Source organism: Haliotis rufescens, unplaced genomic scaffold (genome assembly GCF_023055435.1).
Source record: "Haliotis rufescens isolate VD_foot unplaced genomic scaffold, xgHalRufe1.0.p SCAF_15, whole genome shotgun sequence".
Taxonomy (NCBI): Eukaryota; Metazoa; Mollusca; class Gastropoda; order Lepetellida; family Haliotidae; genus Haliotis; species Haliotis rufescens.
This window is the reverse complement of record NW_025963835.1, coordinates 27702956-27729340: the sequence shown is the minus strand read 5'-3', so window position 1 is coordinate 27729340 and position 26385 is coordinate 27702956. Positions and strand designations below refer to the sequence as shown.

The following is a 26385-nucleotide window of genomic DNA, read 5'->3' as shown; positions in this document are numbered from 1 at the left end:
GGAAAACAACTTATGGTTCAGGAAGAGGTGAGATGAAATGGGGTTTAACGTCACGTCCAAGATTATTGCACTAATATAGCAACGTGCATGTACGTGTGTGTGTTTGTGTGGCTGCTTGTACTAGTCCGGACTGATGCCGATTTATAGTGCTAGCTCACTGAGATACCATGCCGCAGTTTAACATGAATATCCCACTCAGACACAGTATACTGACTCCGAACCGACCAGTCCTTGTTTAAGCCCCTTAATGCCAAGCGCCAGACAGGGTAACAACAAGTACCATCTTTTAACGTCTTTTGGTATGCCGCAACCGGGATCGAACCCCGGACCTTCCGCTCTCCGGGCGGACGCTCTACCACTAGACCACGGAGGCGGTCTGGTTCAGGAAGAGATAATATGAATGTCAACTTCTTTATTATCAGGTGTTGAAAGAGTAAGAAGCATAAACTCCGAAACGTTGTGTTCCTAATAATAAAGTAGTTGACATCCATATATTATCTTCCTTATGGGTATCAGTTCTAAATGCCTTTCAAAGACCTAACATGGTTCATTGCATAGACAATGTTTCAATGTAGATTCTGACACCATTCAAAAAAATCTACAGTGAAACTTCGCTGATGCAATAAACCAGAAGTTGTTATCCATAAAGTATGTTTTACGTTTTCTTATCAACAGCACTGATCTACACAAATACAACGACGACACGCACTCAACCAAGTCACCGAGCCTGACCATCCAATCCATTTAGTCACCTCTTACAACAAGAATAGGTTGCTGGGGACCTGTAATCTTACCCAGAATTCCCTCTGGTATGTGGACAAGTTGAATATCTGTCAACCATAGTCTGGCACGCAATTCAAAACGTTTGGTCAGTTTATTTAGTCTACAAATTAGTTATTCCAGTGAGGATCAAGTACGGTTAAGCATTGTTGTATTACCTACACTATTTGCCTGCAGTGTTATGACAAGCGACCAGTATTACCTCCCTTGATCTCCTCTTCTCACGGGAAGGAGGGATTAACCCCACCACTGCTGCTTAAATACTTCTGTTTGTTTACACACTGCCCAAATCAGATTACCAGAACCCAAGGCACACTAATCTCCCAAAACATTCTCCCAATAAACAAAGATGTTGTCCCTTGGAACACTATGAAGTTGAATTGAATACTTCTAACTCAGACACAGATCAGGAGAGGTTCCAAGTACCCAGAACCCAGGAGTGAGAGAAATCCTTTGCCAAATTGGTGATACGACTTAGAGAATTGTGATGGTGACATCAATCCAAAACGTAGCCTCACACAGGAAGGAGGGATTAACCCCACCACTGTTTACACATTGGCCTAATCAGATTACCATATACCCGAGGTAGACTAATCTGTAAAAACATTCCACCAATACGTAGAGATGTTGTCCCTCGGAACTGTATGGAATTTACCTGTGTGAGACTGTGGAGCCCTCAGGTCTATCTCTGACCTGATCAACATAGTGGTCGGAAGTCACATGCTTCCATCAGACACGGATCAGGGCCCACTTGCACAAAGCGATCTTAGTGCCAAGATGATTGTAACTCCCATACTTTAACATAGCGCTACGACTATTGTAAGCCTAAGATTGCTTTGTGCAAGTGGGCCCAGAAGAGGTTCCAAGGACACAGGACCAGTGACAAGAGAGATGGAGATGGGGACGTCATTCCAAAATGTAGCTTTTGTGGTGAAAGTGTCTTAGTATTTATCATAATTGAATGTCGTAGATGATGCTCATGATGCAATCACTGGATTGTCAGGTTCAGACTCCATTATTTACAAGCCACCTACATATGGCTGGAATACTGCTGAGTGAGGCATTAAACAACAAACGACAAAATCTTTATATCATCTTAAAGCGTTTGTTATTTTATTACATGGTTTACTTATAAACCAACCCTTAATTTCACAAATAAGGAATTTTAGAAACAACATTGAGAACAGTTGGGTGTGTCTGTCACGATATTTCACACAAACAAACAAGAGTCATCAGAAAGATGACATATCCCCCCGGCAGCTGTCTGTCAAGTAACCACTAGTAAATGTGCAATTCTGTATGTAATGAGTCAACAGCTGAATGTTCTTTAAGAAGCATACATTGTTTACCCACTGAATGGTTTTCGAATTCTGGCCCGGAAACAAACCCGTTCCCCAATGGAGTCTAGGTCCAACTTCATTCCATAAAAATTTTAAAAAATAAAAATTAGAAAAATCCCAAAATATCAAAAGGCACCACTTCAGTATGTGCCTGATAGCTTTGCCAAGTTTCGATCACATACACTGAATGGTTTTCGAATTCTGCCCCGGAAATGAACCCCATCCCCAATTGAGTCTATGTCCAACTTCATTCCATAAAAATTTAAAAAAATAAAAATTAGAAAATTCTGAAATATCAAAAGGCACCACTTCAGTATGTGCCTGATAGATTTGCCAAATTTCGATCAAATACGATAAATGGTTTTGGAATTCTGCCCCGGAAAAGGAAATGATTACGGACGGACAGACGGACAGACGGACGGACATACAGACTGGCTGATTGCTTTATCCCCCCGCATTGTGCCAGGGGGATAATAACTAATAGTGTCACAGGCAGGAGCCCATCTTTCAGGCCTGTATGTGTGTGATAACTGTCACCATTGCTTGACATGGCAGATATCTTGACTCCTGTATTTCAGCACTTTTTCACTGCCAAGCCAAAGAAAGTATACAACCATGTTTGATAATGGCTAAAAATTAAACAAACAAGAAATTCTTACTCAATGGTGATGTATTTAATGCAGTAATTATAGTAGTGTTATGGACCCTAAATTTGCAGTGTTCCAGCAAATGTTTTCAGCCTAGTAATGTTTTGATAATGTTTGTGTAGCAGGGCTTGGAGTCATCCCACAGATGACATCTTTACCTTGTCAGCTTGCTGACGGGGTTAACCTCTTTGGTCATGTGGACAAGGCGTCCGACCTCGGATCAGAAGGTCCGTGGTTCAAATCCCATCACGGGACTCGAAAATTTTATGGCCGCGACATTGGCGCCCAACGTAGGGCTGAGCACGTTCATATTAAACTTGAGCAAAATAAGCCTCAGTACCCTACTATGCGGCCCGGGACGTGCCTTCTGTTGACGGGGGTGTATGTAGCAGGGCGTGGAGTCATCCCACAGATGACATCCTTACCTTGTCAGCTTGCTGACGGGGTTAACCTCTTTGGTCATGTGGACAAGGCATCCGATCTCGGATCAGAAGGTCCGTGGTTCGAATCCCATCACGGGACTCGGAAATTTAATGGCTGCTACATTTGTAATTTTTTGGTCAAATCCAGTATTCAAGAGTATGCTTTCTTGTGCCTGTCAATTTAGTTATAAAACTGGTCATGTATTTCTTACCCTACTTAGTATACTATTCAGAGTTGCCATGGATTTTATCGTCTATCTTCTCTCGTTGTGATGTTCGGTCCAGCAGTTACGACATCATCTGACTGTAAAAGTCAAGTTTCCACCCTTGCCGAATTAGACTGGAATTTCAAGGCTCCATTGTAGTGCCACCAGTGGCTATGACAAGTCATGTTCCTTCTATGCCCCTCCTATTGATTCCATCTCTCATATCACTTGCATTTGCCTCAAACAAAATGTCAGCGCCGAGTCATCAATAATCAAGATCTATGAAGTGTATCAAATCACTTGAACACCTTGATTAAAAACATGTAAAAATTTGTAAAATATCTGTCGACACCTTGTTGACGGTACACAAGCTTTGCAGATTCTGCAGTCGACCGAAATCTACACGTTGAAATCGATGTTGTTTACAAACCCGATGTTAATTTCGTTATGCGATTTTGACTGGATTATGCATATGCTCGTGAGTCCAGCCAAAGTGTAACTCCAGAATTCCAGCCTAGTGAGGCAAGGGTGGAAACTGGACTTTTATAGTCAGTTAACTCTCTTGCCTCGGGAAGATGCTAGTATGTCTATCAAGCAAGTGATCAACTATTCTGTGACCTCTTACAAACAATACTACTTCAACATATTATTATTATTTTTATTTTGACCACCTACCAATGTTTGTTTATTTCAAATATGTTAACCAATAAATAAATATGAAAAGGCCTAAAACATTCTATTGAAGTAATAAAATCTGTCGAAATGACACGAGAGCTACATCCGAATCTAGGCCACTGCAGCAAATATACCTCCACAGTGTACTTTGGATATGTAAACCAAGAAATAAAGATCAAAACGCCTTAAAAACATTCTATTGAAGTAACACAACCTGTCAAAATGACACCAGAGCTACATCCGAATCTAGGCCATAGCAGCAAGTATACCTCGTCAGCTCTCCACATCCCCATCCCCCAATCCCAATTACACCAGCTCTCCCCCCCCCCTGATTCTGACAGTCTCCCTGGGTGCTGGTGATGATTATTTGATGAAGCAATCACCTCACAATAGACTGTCCAACTGCGCTGATGGGAAGGATGCAGCATTATCAGCTTGGGTGTACTCAGTTAGGAAATGGCAGTGATAGCTTTGTGTGATAAAATCATAGAATTGTATTTACTGGATGCTAATGGGTGCACACAGTCCTATTAACATGGTGGTATGATGACCACTAATCGGAGTCATGTGATGGAGTTTCAAGCTTCACATCCCCTGGGACAGCAGGGAGACTGTTTCAGTGTAGGATAAAACACGCCTCCTCATATTGGTTAAAAAAGTAAAACCATGACTGAGGGAAAAGCCCAAACCTTAAGGTTTAACATTTTCAACCAATATGAGGAGGCATGTTTTATCCAACTTATGATCTGTCTAAATGCAAGAAATACCAGATAAAATAACACTGACATACCTTTTATAGTTATAGCATCTTCCCGAGGCAAGGGAGTTAACTGACTATGAAAGTCCAGTTTCCACCCTTGCCGAACTAGGCTGGTAATTTGGAGTTACAGTTTGGCTGGACTAACGAGTCTATGCATAGTCCAATCATAATCGTGCAACGAAATTGAAGTCCGGTTCGTAAACTGTCATGCAGATTTCGGTCGATTGCAGGATTTGCAAAGCATGTGCACAGCCAACTTGTTGTCAACAGATATTTTCCAAATCTTTTCATGATTTTAATCAAGGTGCTCACGTGATTTGATGCACTTCGCGATGTAAGGCCTGTTTTATCACAATATAGATTTTGATTATCGATCATATCGTCTTGACTGGGCGGCGCCATTTTGTTTGAAGTAAATGCAAGTGACACGAGAGGTGGAATCTGATTTGTCCTCAGGAGAGGTTTAGAAGGGACATAACTCATAATAGCCTCTGGTGGCGCTATGATCGAGCCATAGAATTCAAGCATAGTTTGGCAAGGGTGGAAACTGGACTTTTATAGTCAGTTAACTCCCTTGCCTCGGGAAGCTGACCTTATAGTGAAACAATAAAGTGTATCGTGGTATAAAAGGAATTTGCTCACTGCGTGAGAGAAAAAACATGTGCAGCATGGACTAGCTGGAGTCATGATATGATAAACTGTACAACTTCTCATCACCTGTCCCGGTAGCTCAGTGAGAAAACAGTGGGTTACAAAACTTAACACGAAATGTGAGGCTGCAGGATTGATGCAGTATCTCATATGATCTGTATTATTATGTATATTAATTTACAAATAAAAGAAATGGGTGTGCTACAGACACGACACCTCACCAGACACATCCCCTGAATTTCTACAGACAAAACCACATCAGACATATCTACTTAATTTCAAGACACAACACCTCACCAGATTCATTTGCTGAATGTCTACAGACAACACCTCACCAGACACATTGATGAATGTCTACAGGCACAACACCTCACCAGACACATTGATGAATGTCTACAGACACAACACCTCACCAGACACATTGATGAATGTCTACAGACACAACACCTCACCAGACACATTGTTGAATGTCTACAGACAACACCTCACCAGACATATTGATGAATGTCTACAGGCACAACACCTCACCAGACACATTGATGAATGTCTACAGGCACAACACCTCACCAGACACATTGATGAATGTCTACAGACACAACACCTCACCAGACACATTGATGAATGTCTACAGGCACAACACCTCACCAGACACATTGATGAATGTCTACAGGCACAACACCTCACCAGACACATTGATGAATGTCTACAGGCACAACACCTCACCAGACACATTGATGAATGTCTACAGGCACAACACCTCACCAGACACATTGATGAATGTCTACGGAACACAACACCTCACCAGACACATTTATGAATGTCTACAGGCACAACACCTCACCAGACACATTGATGAATGTCTACAGGCACAACCCCTCACCAGACACATTGATGAATGTCTACAGGCACAACACCTCACCAGACACATTGATGAATGTCTACAGGCACAACACCTCACCAGACACATTGATGAATGTCTACAGGCACAACACCTCACCAGACACATTGATGAATGTCTACGGAACACAACACCTCACCAGACACATTGATGAATGTCTACAGAACACAACACCTCACCAGACACATTGTTGAATGTCTACAGACAACACCTCACCAGACATATTGATGAATGTCTACAGGCACAACACCTCACCAGACACATTGATGAATGTCTACAGGCACAACACCTCACCAGACACATTGATGAATGTCTACAGACACAACACCTCACCAGACACATTGATGAATGTCTACAGGCACAACACCTCACCAGACACATTGATGAATGTCTACAGGCACAACACCTCACCAGACACATTGATGAATGTCTACAGGCACAACACCTCACCAGACACATTGATGAATGTCTACAGGCACAACACCTCACCAGACACATTGATGAATGTCTACGGAACACAACACCTCACCAGACACATTTATGAATGTCTACAGGCACAACACCTCACCAGACACATTGATGAATGTCTACAGGCACAACCCCTCACCAGACACATTGATGAATGTCTACAGGCACAACACCTCACCAGACACATTGATGAATGTCTACAGGCACAACACCTCACCAGACACATTGATGAATGTCTACAGGCACAACACCTCACCAGACACATTGATGAATGTCTACGGAACACAACACCTCACCAGACACATTGATGAATGTCTACAGAACACAACACCTCACCAGACACATTGATGAATGTCTACAGGCACAACACCTCACCAGACACATTGATGAATGTCTACAGGCACAACACCTCATCAGACAAAGTACTTCAAGTACAAGACAACAGATCCGCTGAATTTCTGCAGATAACACCTCATCAGACACATTTGCTGAATTTCCAAAAGACACAATACCTCACCAGATACATTTGCTGAATGTCTACAGGCACAACACCTCATCAGACACATTTGCTGAATTTCGAAAAGACACAACACCTTATCAGACACATCTGTTGAATTTCCAGAGACACAACAGCTAATCAGACACATCTGATGAAGTTCATAAAACACAACCACAGGACATACATATACATATACATATGCAGAATTACTACAGACACATCTGCATAATCACTTCATACACAGCAGGTACTCAGATATATCTGCTGAATGGCTAGACACAACACCTAGTCAGACATGTCTGCTGAATGTCTGCAGACACACAGTTCACCCTGGAGGGGAGACCTCAAGAGTCACCCAGCTAGCACTAGCAGCATGCAGGCAGGACAGGTGTGACAAATGACAGGAAGTTCAAAGCAAAGTTGAATTATTCTCTTTTTTTTAAAACAGTTGTAGTATGGCAGTCTTCGAGGACTTGGACATAATGTTAAAATAAACTCATGAGCTTAAAAATATTGGTCACCTCCTTTAAGCAAGACCTCCGCCATTTCATATTTGGAGGGGAGGGCGGGGAAGATTTTTGTTGAAAACATGATATATTTCTGGTCATTACTACAAAGGCACATTTTTTCTAACATTTTGTATCACAAAATTTGTATATATTATATTTTTTGTGAGGACATGCAAACAGGACAACAAAAATCTGCAATAAGCACACACACACACACCACACACACACACACACACACACACACACACATTAATGTCGTATAATTAATAAACTACGAAATAATATCCTTGTGTCTTTATTTTCCCCTGTGTTGTTACCAACACATAACTAATTGCTTCATTACTGGAAATAAATCTCTGGCTGCCGTTAACAACAGGCACCAGTTGAATCCAAATTGTATCTAAAAATAAGATTATTTAACAACTTAAGCCTTGATATATCCCCCTCTATTACTAAGCTAAGTGGTTCTAGCCGGGTCGCTACCCACCACTGCAAAAGCAGTGGGTAATTACCAATTGCACCAAGCTGTCGTGAAATCCGAGACTGAAAACGACTCTTTCACGTTACAATTTAACGCGGCTGACCCTTTAAGACAGGCTGACCCTTTACGACAGCGCAGACACCTGCGTGTGACCTTCACCTCCCCAAAAGTCACAGCGTCCGTTTCCCTGGTTCCAAAACATTACAAAATAGCCGAGGTGTGATGTACTACAAAATGTAGGGCTGGGACGAGCCAAAATTTACTACGATTGGGAATTTTTTTAGAATAGCCCTGGCAAAACGTATTTAGATACATGTATTAAACAATCTGGTCACTCATACACGGAATTTGAATTAAGTTATATCTTTATTCAACCATATGAAAAATCCGAAGGAATTAGTGACTTGTAGTATAACCACAGAGTTCCAGATAATTTTTATCATTATACAATATAACCACGGGTCCGGGTAGTCAGTACCCACCCGACCCGGGTACCCGTCCCAGCCCCAACAAAGTGTATTCCGAATGCAACATATTAAATTAACTTTCAACTCACGTACACAATCTAAATATTCGTACATGTTGTCAGTTCAGGAGTTCACAAGTGTTACAGCTGGACTCGCCTGTGATAAAACATTCTAAGACATGTATCTAAATTTGCCATGACCGTATCCATGTTGTTTTGACAAATAGGTTACAGAGAGTGTTATGACTGCGTGTTATATTCCTCCTTGGGTTACTGAATGATTAATTTACTGGTAGTTGGAGGTAAGTATTATCACCATATCGCTTATAAAGAACGCAATGATAAGACCCGGGCACGTGGGATACCCTTCATAATTCAGAATTTACGACCTTGGTATGCAGCGTTACCTGAAAGGGACTCGCTACAGACGATGGACGTAAGAATCCCCCATGGCGGGACAAGCACTCCAAGACATGACACATAGTTAACAATCGCTCACTGGCACTTCAACTCCCAACCTACCTACCAAGTACGCACAATATATTGGTTCCCCTACTTGTATATACGTGAATATACTTGTCTGTGTGAGACCATCTAGATCAAAGAAGGCAGATTTTGAACGGATCACGGAGAGCTTAGTTCGTCATTCTGGCGATGTGAAGTTAAAACTTTGCCAAAGACTTTGTCGCTCTTCCCACCACTGTCTGATCTCCTTGCATCAAAGAACACCCCTAAAATACCCTTTCATGTCAATTAAGATTGAAAATAAATCCAACCCAATTATATATGAATGTATAATGGTGAGTTTGCACCAATGCCATTCGTTTGTCGAGGTGAAATATATTTTTTGTTGTCAATTTTTTTGTTTCGTCCTTATCAGTAACATGGTTGTGATTAGTTTACTGGCTAGCAGGATATTTTTTAATTGACAGGGTAAATTTTCTCACAGTAATAGTAAAAACGTTTCAGCTTAACGGGCAGCAAAACCGAAGCGGGTCCGGGGTAGAATAGGTCTTCAGCAACCCATACTTGCTATAAAAGGCAACTATGCTTGTCGTAAGAAGCGACTAACGGGATCGGGTGGTTAGGCTCGGTGTCTTGTTGCGTGGATCGATGTTCATGATGTCAATCACTGGATTGTCTGGTCCAGACTTGATTATTTACAGACCTCCGTCATATAGCTGGAATATTGCTGAGTGCGGCGTTAAAACAAGAAAAAACAAAACAAAAACAGGAGCAAAGCTGGTTGAACCAGATGGAGGAAGCTTGGTCTATATAAACATACACTTTGAGTTTTTTTCCACTGGCAAGATTTCCTAACCTAAATGAACATTTTAATCTTCATGCGTCGTGGACAGTATCTCTACCATTTCACAGAACGGACAAAACACAGCCGTGACGCCCTTCACCAAACACAGACACAGACACTCTGCATCAGGCACCCTCAATCAGACACTCATGGAGGATACCTTGCTTCAGACAACCACGGCACCACTTGCCGTAAATATAGCACTGAATAATTATATAGGACACCTTTCATCTGTACACCATGTCTGTCTTGGGTATCCATGTCCTCCTTTGTAGAATACCCAAGGGCAACCATGACACCCTGTGTCCAACTCCCACGACACCCGCATCGGACAGTTATAAAGATTAACTTAGATCAGACAACCATGACACCCTGTGTCGGACACCAAGACACCCCGCATCAGACAACCATGACACGTGTCGGACACCAAGACACCGTGTCACTCGCATGACGTCTGTCACATATCAGCTATACACCATGCTTATATTTTGTTAAATGGCTGTTACATTTTCTTCACGAATAACATAACCTAGCCTAAAAGTGAAACGGTAGGCGTTTTCAGATTTCACATGACTGTCTCAAAGACGTTTCCAACTTACCCAAAAGCATTCTTTGCAGGCCGGTGCGAGTATCTCCCCTTCACATGCTCGCTGGGGGGTGGGGTGTCTGGCTCACTCGGAACCGTTGAGCCATCATCGGTCTTCGGGCGACTTTCTGTCATCCCTGGCACTTGTTCTGCCCCTGGTTTGGTAGGGGACACGAGTTTGGAGTCTCCAGTGTTCATGTCGCGAGACACACCCTCTTTCCCGGCCCCCACCTTATCACGATTCTTGGTCCTGCCTGGCTCCATGCCGATACCAGCTTACTGTGGACTTGATAGCTCTTCCCTAATCCATCCCGGGTAAATATTGCAGTAAAACCTGCCGCTTACGACCACAAACCGAGTCTACCCCCCTCCAATCAAGATACTCACGGCCTGAAAAATGATCAACATTTGATCTGAGAATGTTCCACACAGTTTCCACAAAGGGAATATAAGTATATTTCACAGCCCGAGGGCTGCACTCCAATCACTCACGGACGGTTATCGGGTAAGTTTTGACAATTTCTGTCCACGCTGTAGCAAATTAATCCCGGAAGGTCTGTCCCTATTTACATGGATCGTATCTCCTTGGAGAGAAAAGCCTATTCGCAGTGGTGCTTCTCTCACCGCGAACCAAAATGATCCTAACTAAATCTTGCAGCTTGTCGTTAAACCTGGTCCCTCAATGGAGCTAAGTCAACCGTCATACACGTCTAGAATAAGGTGGGCGATAGACTTTCCTGGTTTCTGGAAGGGCTCGGCGTAGCCTGACCGTTCTCCCGAGCTTCCATCAGTCTAGAGTCTATCCCAGTCAATTAATCAGGCCCGCAGTCGACAGGTGGTATCCTTGTCTCGCCGGCCCTGGACTCAGCCACAGATTACTCTACCTGTTAGTTACCTGTGTTTATTACTCATTATCCCAGGTGTCCGATAAAGGTTTACCTGGCTTTCAAAGTTCGTCAACGGTGTAGCGTAGTGCACAACACATCGTCTCTCTGTCATCGGCTCATCAAATTGATACACTGAAAACACGGCGCGATAACGACACTTAATCTTCTTACCACAACAAACATGCAGTGGGGAAATCCGATAGTATTGAGATGCGTACCGCCAATGATTGCGTCCAGTTTGACAAGCGACTATCTCAGTGGCCCAATGTAACCGTATCACTCGCTACACACACGGGCCGTGCACGGACACTCAAAAGCATGTGTATCCAAGACTTGGTATACAGCACGTTCTGAGCTCCAACGCGCCGAGCCGAGCCAAGACTCGTGGAAAGAAATCAGGGCTTGACACGCACCACCTTGAAACTAGAGTGCCTCCTTTTATCTAATAATAAGTATAATTTGTATGGAACGAAGTGCGGGACTAAGGCTAGAACAAGCGCCACTGACAGAACGGAAATCTCTCACTGAAATATACGTAGAGCCATTATCAATCACGTTTTCGCACCCTAAAACAACGAAGCGGATAGAACGTTGACGCCCAAGACGACAAGAACCGTCGCTTCTCTGTGTTAGTTACAATAATCGACGATGTAGTTACACTGAGTGCGAGTTGCTGTCATTGTTCGCACCCAGTGTTGCAGACTGTAGATCCCACTGTTTGACCGACACCTAACACCGCCCTCCTAACCCGCTGGGCTATCGTAGGATCCACGGGAACATTACTGTTCATTAATCAAATCTCCGACTTAATTACAACAACTGTATTCTTGTGCCCAGCAGTGCACGAAACACGGTCTTCTTTATGTTGTTCAAATATGCCAATTACAGTTCCGAATACATTACAGAATGAATGCCATTGCTTGTTCGGATATGACTTGTCTCTCGGTCGTACTAAAACCTCTATATAACAGCAGGACTCCAGCACTTCGTTGTAACTACTCGTCAATTCTTCCGCTGGGGAAGACCGACCATAGCACCCAGAGAGAAGATTGATCGTTAATAATTCACAACCTGTTGATCGTATTTTAATTCGAATAGTGTTGCATCCTTAGCAGTTATGTGTCGGTGCCATAGATACAGCAGCTGAATTATTGTTAATATCAATATCCTAATATATTCTTAATATCAATATCCTAATATATTGTTATTATCGATATCCTAATATATTCTTAATATCAATAACCTATTATATTGTTATTATCAATATCCTAATATATTCTTAAAATCAATAACCTATTATATTGTTATTATCAATATCCTAATATATTCTTAATATCAATATCTTAATCCTATTATATTGTTATTATCAATATCCTAATATATTCTTAATATCAATATCCTATTATATTGATATTATCAATAGCCTAAGATATTCTTAAAATCAATATCCTATTATATTGTTATTATCAATATCATAATATATTCTTAATATCAATATCCTAATCCTATTATATTGTTATTATCAATATCCTAATATATTCTTGATATCAATATCGTCCTAAACTGAGCCCCCCAAACGTGGAAGCTATCCCACAGGCCTGGCGTTTCTTGGTCAACTCACAAAACCAAGAACATCTTTTTATCTAACAGGGACATTTTAATAAATGAATGAAACATGGAAGCCACGTATCATGTATCAGACACACAATGATAAACGTGTATCGGAAATAATGAAGACTTGAAGTACGACTAGATAAATTAACACATAAAAGGATATAGTTTTTTGTTTCATGGTTCATTAAGACAGTCTTGGGTCTACTCCGTTCACAATATCAGGATTAGGTCTCACACAATGACATACAAAGAAATCAGTTTTTGTCCTGTCATATTTTTTCGGAAATTGATATTTCAGGTCTTGTGGAGGATCAGAACTTACAAAATAGAGCTAACAAAAGGGGCAGAAATGTTTTGTAAGTTTTGTGACACAGAGAATGAGTCGCTGGCCCATGTATACTTGAATGTCATTATGTCTTTCTTGCTGCTCTGAACTTAAGAATGTTTCCTTAAACACTTTTGGGTTATATTCATAGATTAATTTTAAACCAGTTAATCACACTTTGTGGCTGGTAGAACATATTTTAAAATAACCTGTATCAAAGGTAAATATCTCTATTTCCAGCTTCATAAAGAAATCTAAAAGAAATATATACAGTAGAAAAGTTTACTGCTAGGAAGAATGATCGAAATTGATCTTTTGCAGTGAAATGGGCATTTTTTAGTGTTGACTTATTGTGAATGAATAGAATATAGCTCAAAGTGATTCATATGGATCTATTATGAGACAATGTGTGAGTCTTTTTAATAAATTTGTATCTGATTTTTATCTACACCAGCTGATGTAGCAGAGGCAGTTGTATTGTTTTTTTCTGAAAATTTACTCTTTGTTCCAAAATATTCTGTTTGATCACTGGCTGCCTTCCGGAGAGGATGCGAACAATTGAGGGGTTAGTTATGGTTAGATCGTTTAATATGGGGACTCAATTACAAATATTGTTGATCAATATTGATATTAAGAATTCTGAAGACCACTGTTGTCGACACACGAACGTTTCGCCAATCTATACTGGCAACCAGTTATCACCGAGGACCAATTATAGCCATCACTCTGTTATAGCTCGTGACTTGTTTTACCTTTCCTTGTTTTCATTGGAAAAGAGAAACATTTATCAGAAAATGATCAACAAAATTGCTTCTGGTTCGGAATTACCTAAAATAGACCAAGTAAGCACCTTTCTCAGTAAATCATTTATAAAAGACAAGCGGGGTGTCACACGATTAGTTTACGTAAACAAAAATCCTACAAGGTGACGCATATATTGCTTACTGTCTGCCATTGCTCAAATAAGTACAAATTTAACAATGTTTTCAAATATGCATAGCTTACAATAATACTAATTAGTGTTATTAATAAGCATGTGTTGATCGAACGTGGGTAACATTGGTTTCCGTTCGTTGGCAGACGACACATTGACAAAAACATTTCAAAGTATTCCTAAGTGGCAGATCTACAAAGTTTAATTTCTGAATTCTTCAGAAATAGGCCTATCACAGTAAAATGGTCGTGAGGCCTTGTTTCCCAGCGTAAGAGACTAGGCTAGTGTGACATATGTTCAGTCGCACAATTCTAAATTAATTAATTTTAAACAGCATGATATAAATATTGAACATCTAGCTTAATCAATGAGATGGATGGCAATCATGGCATGTGCAGCTGCTCATGGTAAATATCCAAACAACCGCCATGACGTTCTGCCATCACTATCCTAGCGTCTGCCGTCACCGACTTTAGCCGTCTGTGTTTACCGGCAACGATCAATTGTTTTTGGCCGCTCACCTAAGAAAAGGAAACCTAAGAGATCCACCGACTTAATCAACACCGACTGTGAGAGCTCATGAATTATAACCTCGATGAGAACACGAAACACAATCGCGCAATCTTCGATAAATTTATCATTGCGTGTCACGTAGATCCACTTCCGGTTAAAGGTGAAGGCTATCCCAATGTCAAAGGTCAAGGTTACTTCGTGTACTTTTCTCGTGCACGTGCCCCAAATACAGGTTAACACGGCAAGCAAATGTTTGGACGTGAAATCAACCCGGAACGTAAGGTTATTTGTTTCGAATACTTCTCATCCATACTCGAGGCACGGGTGGCCAAGTCGTCTAAGGCGTTAAACCCCACTCACTCACTCATCCATACTCTGTACTTCACTTGCTTGATAACGGTGCGAGAGCCATCACCGAAATGTCGCTCCTATATGTAATAATGAGTGAGTGAGTGAGTGAGTTGGGTTTAACGCCGCTTTTAACAGTATTCCAGTTATATCGCGGCGTGTCAGCTTAATGTGGGAGGAAAGCCCGAAGTGATGCAGGTCTCCGACGTTTACCACTTCGGTGAAAGCCACGTGCACGGGTATGGTGCTGCCAAACCTAGAAACATAATCGGGGCGAACCGGGAATCGAACCCACAAACCCACAATCATAGGTTTCTGGCGTGCCCAAGGGACGCAACTCTGCACAGCGAATCGCGACGCCTTAGACGACTGCCCCCCCCCCCCCCCCCCCCCCCCCCCCCCTATATGTAATAAAGAAGCCGTTAGTCCATATATCTCATCCTTACTGAGCACATAATCACATATGTTATGATATTGAATTGGGGGTTTCAATCATTTAAAAACAATATTATTAAACAAATATGGTTTAACTTATATATATTTACATGATATTGATAGATGATATGTTGCCATACCGGAGTTATTAATGCTCATTATTCATTTCGTTGTGGCACTTATTGCTTCTAAATTCAAGATCTACTGATTTATTGTCTTATAATAGATGAAGCGTTCTAATATTCTGTAGAGTTATGTGTCTTAATCGCGCCAGGATCCGCTGGCCGTGGGCACCAATCTTAAATGTACCCAGGTTATGATCCAGCAAAATAAACTCACTTACTCACTCACTCACTGAGTTTTACGTTATCATATTCCTAGCACTACGGACAACTGTTAAACTTCTCACCCTTGCAACTACTACTGTTACCATACTTAGTAGTTTGTTGTTTAACGCTGCACAGCTATATGACGGCGTTCTGTAAATAACCTAGTCTGGACCAGACAATCCAGTGATTGACATCATGAACATCGATCTATGCAAATAATTTACGATGACATAAATCAACCAAGTCACCGAGTCTGATGTTAAGCAAGGGTTGCTGAAGAATGATCAATTCTAACCCGGATCTTCACAGGTAACCAGAAGTCGTAATAATGGAGGTGAGAAGGGGTTTATCGACGTGTGTGTGTGTGTGTGTGTGTGTGTGTGGTTATCGACGTGTGTGTGTGTGTGTGTGCGTGCGTGCGTGCGTGCGTGCGCGCGCGTATGTGTGTTTACTTGTACTAGTCCGTACTATTGCCGGCTTTATAAAGTGTTAGCCCACTGAGATACCATGCCGCAGTTTAACATAAATACCCCACTCAGACACAGTATACTGACTCCGAGCCGACCAGTCGTTCTTTTAGCCCCTTAATGCCGAGCGCGAGGCAAGGTAACAACAACCAACCAACAACCATCTTTTAGCATCTTTTGGTATGACGCGACCGGGGATCGAACCACCGAGTATAGTAGAAGTAGTAGTGATATGAGTAGTCGTAAAACTAGTAGTAGTATAAGAAGAGGAGGACGACGACGACGTAGTAGTAGTAGTAGTAGTAGTAGTAGTAGTAGTAGTAGTAGTAGTAGTAGTAGTGGCGATGTTAATGCTTCTCCCATACCTTTGCTATTATTAAATCTTATTCGTTAATAAGGTAACAATGCCACTCAACTTGAAGTGTATTGCCCACTTGGCACATGTCCATCTGCCCCAAGGACCAATCGCTGACCGTAGGACCGGACCACGAACAATGGCACCGGACAATGGCTCGGTGCTTAGTCCGTATATATCAGAAGTCCCTTTACGTCAACGTTAACGTAGTCTATTGTGTTCAGCATGTGTGGAGGACATCGCCAACAGCGGCAGCAATTAGTAGGACACTAAAGTTGTCGCTATCCCACAACACAACAGATGATCCGCTAAAGCCTGCACGTAAACGTCATTATTCTGACGGATATGCACCGAGGGAGATATTAAACGTATTCCCGCTGGAGTATATCAGCTATAATATCCGCGTTGTTGTGATTTGTATCACTATAACGTGTTAATGGTTGCATGTTTCTACACAACGACGATGCGTATTGCTTGGGGAACACCCGCAGCGACAACAAACATACTGGATGAACTATAGCCTGACTCAGTCACGTGACGACAACGATGCCAACGTTAATGGAAACAGGCAACAAAATATAAACCTTAATATACGCCGTTATTAAGTCTGCATTATCATATTCACAATGAGTGTGACATCCTCTGGCGCCGTTCAATCACATCATCATCGATTGAAGATCCAATTCCACACACTGACGTTATTTGTGTGTGTAACTGTTATTAATATAAACCGTTATACTACGACCATTGTTTTGAAACTACAAGCTCTTGTATAACTGTATATTTCTACAGGCATCAAAGTGAAGGGATATTCTCTGTTGAAATAAATGGACAATTTACGTTTTGAATCAGACCCAGCTGATTTTCTTTAACGATTTGTAACCATGGATAAGTCTTGGGTTGGCCTCCGTCAGCAAAAGACTAAACAACAGTCAAATCAGTTGAAACATATGATGTCTCCTTCTTTGTAAGTAAGTAAAGGTTGTTCAAGCTGGCAAGGAGATAGTTTCGGTTTACTTGAAGTCCAAAGGAATCCTACTGGTAGACTACCTCCCAATGGGAGATCATTAATGTCAACATTATGCTAATCTGCTTTGGTAGCTGCTTGAGAATAACAATGCTATACTACAGGCGTGTTGTTCCACCAGGAGTGTCTTTTGTTGCCATGTCTGGAATGCATGACTATGACTTATGAACTCATTGAACATCGTCCGTATGCAACAGATTTGGCAACGTCAGATTTCCACCTCCCACCCCTACCCCCACCAGGAGAAAACTTTATACACCAGTGGAATCCAAGCATCGTGGGCAGAAGTGGTTGTCACCCCTGCCATGCCAAATAAAGGCTGATTTGTCGGGTTTCGTCACTTGCAATAAATATATTGCCGCTGTCTGATATCAAATATCCACACACACGCCTCCTCAATTCAAACTCATAGTTCCACCCTTGTGCCAGTTAAGTTTGTTTGATGTTTAAGGCCGCACTCGGCAATATTCCAACTATATGACGGCGGTCTGTAAATAATCGAGTCTGAACCAGACAATCCAGTGATTGTTATTATGAGCATTGATCCAAACAATTGGGATACGATGTCATATATCAACCAAGTCAGCGAGCCTGACCACCCGATCTCGTAAGTCGCCTCTTACGACAAGCATAGTCGCCTTTTACGGCAAGCATGGGTTGCTGAAGACCTATTCTACCCGGATCTTCAAGGGTCTATTAGACAACTGGCTTACGCTTCAGATCACATACGGGTGTCCTGTTGGGATTCATACACCCATGTCTTAGATCATACATGCTTGTTCCTATGTAAAGGGGGCGGTCGGGTAGCCTAGTGGTTAAAGCGTTCGCTCATCACGCCGAAGACCCGGGTTCGAAGCCAATTTCTGGTGTCCCCCGCCATGATATTGCTGGAATATTGCTAAAAGCAGCGTAAAACCATACTCACTCACTCACTCCTATGTAACGACTAACATCACACAGGTGTTCCTGTGATCTGACTTGCTGTGCACAGGCCTTAGATCACACAGGTTGCCGTTCTGTTGCGCCCCCTACAAACATTCCCAACATCAAGTAGGTGTGTTTCTCCGATAGACATGCGTGCAAATGAGGTGTATCGTACAAATTTATGACTTTGATTTAATTCAGTACAATTACGAAACAAGACAAAGACCAAGCCAGTAGACAGTGTTGTGTTCATGTCTTGATTACGTCTTCTCTTTGGGTTAGAGGTTAGCGCGTGCCTAACTGGCGATGTCATGTCAACGTTCACACCTTCGATGCCGTAGGGTTCTCCTAACGACTTCTCGTCACGCGGGGCGAATGAATAGGCAGGCTTGGTTGCCTCCCGACACGGAACATGGATTTAAAAAGGTAGCGTTAATTAGACATTCCGTCCTTGGAATCGGCAACACTGGAGGTACGTGTAGAATTCACGTGAACCCCACGGTAAACACAAGAAACTTCAAATATATTTTGAAATGTTTCTTTACATCCTTTATATTAATTCACTTGCTTCCTGAAAAAAGGCTTGTCTTATCCGGGTGCACGTGGTGTGGGGGCGCTATGGTTTAAGCTCTTTAACCTTTTATAAGGATACTGATATAATTCGTAATCGGTTGCTTGTGTGTATCTTCGTACCCAGACTGCGTGGATCGGTGCTCATAATATCAATCACTGGATTGTCTTTGTGGAATTGAGCATTTAGGGTGTGGAAACAAACCCTCCATCGTTCTCCCTACAGCCATGATATTACAGGAGACCAATAACTCACAAAATATACATGACGGTTTCTTTGACAACGGTTATTTCACGAGGCGCCAAGGCCGAGGTTGATACTGATGACCGAAATCGTTAGCCGAACCTTTGAATGCTTTACTGCAGTGTATAATCGTATTACTTGTTTGATAGATCCTGTCTTGCTTGACAACGGTATAAGGATCTATACCGAAACGTCGCTTTTTACAGTATTAAAGAAGTTGTTATCCATAAAATTGTGTCTATCTTGTCATCCGCCAACTTCTAAGTATTGCCTATCAAACAAGTTATCCTTCGTCTACATGGAGACGTGGCAACCAACACCATCAGTCTTGCTTGACAACGGTATAAGGATCTATACCGAAACGTCGCTTTTACAGTATTAAAGAAGTTGTTATCCATAAAATTGTGTCTATCTTATAATCGTATTGTTCAAATCAAAACCGTATCTGTACAATAAACCAATATATGGTAGAGAATATTGAGAATCTGAGTACGTAATGCGACGTATATTATTCTATACTACCCCAAAAAGGTTAAAGAACGCCCGATTCTATCACATGACTATAGCGTATCTGTATTATAGTTACTCTGTCATGGCTCGACATATTAACTATAGTCTTATGAAAAAGTCGGGTGTTCTTGAACTTCTTTTAAGTGGTATGTATCGTATTTTTGTGCATATTTGTCACGTGGGTATTCTGAATAAACCAATAATTTAATCAGCACAGACTATAAACGTCCCCACTGGAGAATTGTTCAACCCGGTGATGTTGAGAAATAATGGCACTCCTAGATCAACGATCACATCCACCAAATCACGTGTCCCGCACACAGCGTCACTGTACAGCAACACGCAGGGGGAAGAATACAGTAGACATCAGCACTGCGAGGGAGGAGATATTTTACGACACTTCCTTTACTTTGTGTTTAATGCTGCAGGGGGTAAAACATGAATAACGATTTTCCGTAAATTCCGAAGAAGTCCTTGTTTTTCCTTATATTTAAAGCAGAACCTATACGACGGGGCTACGTGTTAATCTTTTCATCTTCATATTGTTTAGGATATATTCTTTAAATGATGATGTTGGAGACTTAACGAGCGGTTCGGTAGACCCGATTTCGCTCACCTTTTAAGCACATACGGACAGTTTTGTAATGATTTCATAACAAGGAGGCACTTTGTAACTGTGTGCATTATCAATGGTGTTTCATGGCGTATTTACATGATGTAACTTTGTGTTAATAAAAACCCACACTATGTTGTGCCGCTCTCGACAATATTCCCGCTATAAGGACGTCGGTCTGAAAATAATAATCCTCTGGACCACCAGACAATCCAGTGATGGACATCATGAGCATCGATCCACGCAATAGGGATGCCATGACATGCTACAACCAAGTCAACGATCCTGACCACCCGATCCATTTAGTCGCCTCTAACGAAAAGCAGGCCCCTGGGGTTGCTGAAGACCTATGACGACTGATGATGGAGTGCGTCGACGGAGCTAATCATTTTCCACATTATCGCTTCCGAGGTCCATGCGCTTCTACCAACGATGCTGGCGTGCCTGGAACCCGCTGGTGTGAAAGGCTTCCGCCTGGTGGTGTAAAACATCCTTCACAGCAAAAACGGGTGGCCCAGTCGTCAAAGGCGCCGCGATTCGCTGTGCAGAGTTGCGTCCCTTAGGTACGCCCAAAACCTATGATTGTGGGTTCGAATCCCTGTTCGCCCCGATTATGTTTCAAGGTTTGTCAGCACCATACCCGTGCTCGTGGGTTTCACCGAAATAGTAAACGTCTGAGACCTGCATCACTTCGGGCTTTTCTCCCACATTAAGCTGGCACGCGGTGATATAAGCGCCAGGTACTGAGATCGTATCCCGCTTGTGACCGGGTTGTTATTCAGCCTTGGGACCAAAAATGTTTACAGGTCCTTACAGTGTTGTCACTACCCCTAGTGTACAGTACATTCACCCTGTGCATTCAAAAGAACGCACTCACCCGGTGATAGATGACCAGTGATGGAAGCACGAATACATACATACACCCGAAACACAAGTGTCAAAACGTGTGGCGTCACTGGGCAAATGATTTAGTTTAAATGTGCCTCTGTTCACCCAGCAGGGAATGGATACCCGATATGTGAGGTGGATGTAAAAACCTTCTATCGCCTCTGGGCAGCTTGGGTTGTATACTCCCCAGGGAGCTGAGAATGATAACTGGAATGCAAACGGATCCACTGGCCAAGATACTAGTACCTGGATACCTGCGTTATATAAATTTGTAGTTTAATAATTAATAACTGGGATACTGTTAAAAGCGGCGTTAAACCCAACTCACTCACTCACTCACTCACTCACTCACTCAACCTGTGATTGTCGTAAGAGGCAGCTTAATAAGGCTACTCGCTGTATCGTTGCTCACAATATCAATAACTGGGTTAATCCATACGCGGATCCAGAGGAAGGATGCAGGGATGCTCAGCCCACTTTTTGAACCATGAGCTAATTATGTCGGTATCAGCAAGCCTGAGTGAGTGAGTATGAATTACGTCGCTTTTAGCAATATTCCAGCAATATTACGGCGGGGGACACCGAAAATGTGCTTCACACGATGTACCCATGCAGGAATGGAACCCGGATCTTCGGCGTGACGAACGAACGCTTTAACCACTAGGCTACCCGACCGCCCAATCAGCAAAAGTAACAAATAACTGACTATTTGGGGGCTTAAAAACGCAATTGTTTTTCTGAATTATGTGTTAGCACTTTGGTAATTTAAGAGCGACCCTTTTTCCAAACAACTTTGCACCCCCACCTTTTCCAAAAAAAAGCTGTTTGTCTGGTTCAGACTCGATTATTTACACTCATTTGACGAATATTTCTGAGTGCAGGGTAATACAACAAGCAAACATAGTGCATTGTGATAATAATGCATGTGCTTACTCACGTGATATCCGGTATTGGCGACAACAGGGAGAAGTTGCTGATGCGCATGCGTGGTGTGGTGAAGAAAGGGAGCTCACTCAGTGAGGAATCCTCGGACCGGATGGACGATATCGAACTCCGTCGACTGAGGGGAGCAAGGGTGAACCGCTCACCGGAACACTTTCCCATCATGGCGTTCATTCCTCTCTTGCTCACAAGAATTGAACAATCACGGTCTTTGATCACGACGCAATTTGGACGACTGTAAAGCACATTAAAGGTCACTGTCTTTTTCCTGTCCTAATGTGTCGATGCCCCCACTACCCATAACAGTAGACTGACCTTGACCTTAAGTTGAGTCCGAGGCGGCTTTCCAGTGTTATAATTCCAGTCGATAACCACCCTGCGCCCTCGGTTATAATCCTCCAAGTGGACATAAGAATGCTAATCTGGCGTTAATCCTTCAACGCTGACTACCATCAGGTCAAGGTTTGGGATGTACGCAAGTACAAGTACACCTTGAGGTGTATTCAAACCAATATGTGTACGACGTTGTATATCATGTTTGGTGTGAAGACGTCACACAAAATCGCCAGATTCTTCATCAAAAGTGCCACAACATGTGTCAGAACAGTTGGTACTCAAAAATAATCATACTCAGGACACAATTAATAATCCGGGTCCGGGTAATAATGGGTCCGGATATGGGATTCGCCCTGATTACGATCCTTGCTCTATCAATCTCAAACCAGAGCTCATGGGTTTCCCTCTTATGTAAATACCTATGGCTACGCCACCATTTGTCCCACACTAAGCTGTCAAGTCGATATTTACAATGACTGTAGCCGAAATACCCGAAATAATGTTCAGTGCGATAAATCCAACATCAGTGCACAAACAGCATCAAAGCGATGACACAGACTCTCTGTTCCTGTCCACTGCTATCACAGTGGGCAGGGTTTGGAGAGTATATCGTGGTTCCCAATCTGCCATGGAGGTAACTTCACTTCGTCCCTAGGAATGTGTTTTACAATCCCATGACGTCACACGTGTCACTGAGAAGACAACTGGTAACTCAACACCACTGTTTGCGACACGGGTCGCGTTATGTCACGTGATCGCATTCACGCGCAGAACAAGGGCACGTTGTTCAATCACTTCCGTCAACTAAAAAGCCTCTTCCCACAGTGCTCCATAACGTGGAGCGTGTCGATGTGTCGGTGTTGCTTGCACCGGCTACAGGTACGCCGTGGTAGAGACAGGTACACTCTCCTGTATCGCGTCCATTACGAAGCCCCCCCTGCGTTGTCTCAATCATTTCTCTTGTGCCCTCTGTGGTCTAGTGGTAGTGGTACTCCTGGAGAGCGGAAGGTCCGGGGTTCGATCCCCGGCAGCGTCATACCAAAATACGTTAAAAGATGATACTTGAATTGTTGTTACCCTGTCTGGCGCCCGGCATTAAGGGACTATATCAAGGACTGGTCAGCTCGGAGTCAGTGTACTGTGTCTGAGTGGAGTATTCATGTTAAACTGCGTGCAGTAACCTTAGACGCGACGTTAAACCCCATTACTCAATCACCTCTGGTGAAGATACGCACCGTCTCCTGGCATCGGGAACTGTCTCAACACACGGGGCACCTGCAACGTCTCGATCAGCTTCTGAGTGTCGTCATGTTTGGTCCCTTCCTTCATCTGGGATTCATCTGCAGCACACGAGCTTTTCTCCCACATCGGGCTGTCAAGCGTGCCAAAAACCTATGATCGTGGATTCGCCTTGATTATGGTTCTAGGTTTGTCAGCACCATACCCGTGCTAGTGGTTTCACCAAACAGGTAAATGTCCGAAACCTGCTCACTTCGGGCTTTCCTCCCACATTATACTGATATGCATTACTGTTCAGAGCGACTTTAAATCTAATTCACCCACTGTCATTCCTCCCGCAATAATTGCTGTGATGTGTGTTCTTCAAAATTCACTCACACACTCGTCCAGTATTCTTAATACTTTCTTCATCCTGTGTCCAACACACTCATTCACAACAATGAAATCGTCAAAGATAATATACGTGTTAAGGGCTGGTGATCTAAATTACCTCAGCCCGCAACCTGGTGATCGTTGATCCCTTTAAGCAGATAACCTGTACAGCTATTTGGTCGGATTGTTCTAGTTGATTACACATTGTTACCTGAGGCAGAAATTCCCTCAAATCTACACCTATCTACCCACCTTGTCAGATCGGCTAACATATTGATACATACTTTAATACACGCTTCTAGGATGTTACGAGATAGTTGCATGGGTGCCCAGTTGACCTCTTCCCGAGGCAAGGGAGTTAACTGACTGAAAAAAGTCAAGTTTCCTACCTTGACGATCTAGGTTGGAAAATATCAATCAATTTATGTTATAAACCACCGCTTCCTGGCTGCTGTGAACTATGGACCTGTGGCTTCACAAGTTTGTGTGCGTAAATTATCGTATGTTATCTCAGTGAGAATTAGGGAGATTTGGTTGGTGACGCCACATCGTGTACGAAACGTTTAGTAGCGAATGGGCCCTGGGTATGTGTCATAAGAGAATGGGAACATAATACCCTGGAACATCGAGGATGGGTATTTGAAATGATAATACTTTACAGTACAAGTAAATCATTAATGGTTGTTGCTGACTGTTGAATGTTTAGGAAATATCGAATCTGCTTTCTATACACCATATCACCTAAACATATAAACTGCAGAGCAAAGGAAAGTATAAATAGGTTTGATAGGCATTACTTGGAAGTTGACGGATGACCAAGTAGACGCTATTTTCAGATAACAACTTCCTTACTTGCGGTACAAATCCTTATACCGTTGTCAAGCAAAGGTGAGGTGAGATGAAATTGGGTTTAACGTCGCGTCCAAGATTATCGCACTTATATAGCGACGTGCATGCACGTGTATGTGTGTGTGGCTGCTTGTACTAGTCCGGACTGATGCCGATTTATAGTGCTAGCTCACTGAGATACCATGCCGCAGTTTAACATGAATACCCCACTCAGACACAGTATACTGACTCCGAGCCGACCAGTCCTTGTTTTAGCCCCTTAATGCCGAGCGCCAGACAGGGTAACAACAAGTATAAACTTTAAACGACTTTTTGTATGACGCGGCCGGTGATCGAACCCCGGACCTTCCGCTCTCCGGGCGGACGCTCTACCACAAGACCACGGAGGCGGTTGTCAAGCAAAGGAAAGTACACACTTGAAAACTGTATTACTAGGCTGAAAAAAGTCGCCGAAACACTGAAAACTCCAAAACACAACTTTGATACCCGTATCAAGTACATCACCATCAAATAGCCATTTCTAGTGGTAGAGCGTCTGCCAGACAATCCAGTGATTGGCATCATGGGCATCGATCTACGCAACTGGGATACGACGACATGCATCAACCAAACCAGCGAGCCTGACAACCGAATCCCTTTGGGTCTCTAACAAGCATAGTCGCCTTTTACACTGGCATATAAGGCGGTGCATTCGAGGTTATATATATATATGTGTGTTTCCCTCAATTTAACTGTTCTCTTATTCCTGTCCGCCAGTATATAGAGGCACTACAAATATGAAACTAATGACTTACCACGTCACCTTAAACTCAGCCCTCTCCATGTAGATCACGTTCACCCAGCGACTGCCGTCGAGGACGACGTCCCACAGAAACATAATGAAGAAACCCAACTTTGAGATGTTTGTTGCAATCTCCACTCAACGCTCCAACAATCACTGTGTGATCAGCGCTTGAGTCAACATAGG

General features: G+C 42.6%; 1 protein-coding gene across 3 annotated transcripts in view; it reads right to left on the bottom strand.

Moving 5' to 3' along the window:
- LOC124140214 (kinesin-like protein KIF12) overlaps positions 1-15114 on the bottom strand; it is a 109669-nt gene extending 94555 nt beyond the window's left edge. Inside the window, exons 1-2 of one of the 3 annotated variants that reach the window (XM_048396419.1) lie at positions 14979-15114; positions 10711-11087 (exon numbers count right to left, since the gene is read on the bottom strand). In XM_048396419.1, coding sequence (XP_048252376.1) covers positions 10711-10961 — 251 coding nt within the window. In that variant the 5' untranslated portion in view covers positions 10962-11087; positions 14979-15114. Of the gene's footprint in view, positions 1-10710; positions 12197-14978 lie in introns of those variants that run through there. The other 2 variants (XM_048396418.1, XM_046507655.2) reach the window with 2 other exon arrangements.
- Between the last annotated feature and the right edge of the window lie 11271 nt (positions 15115-26385).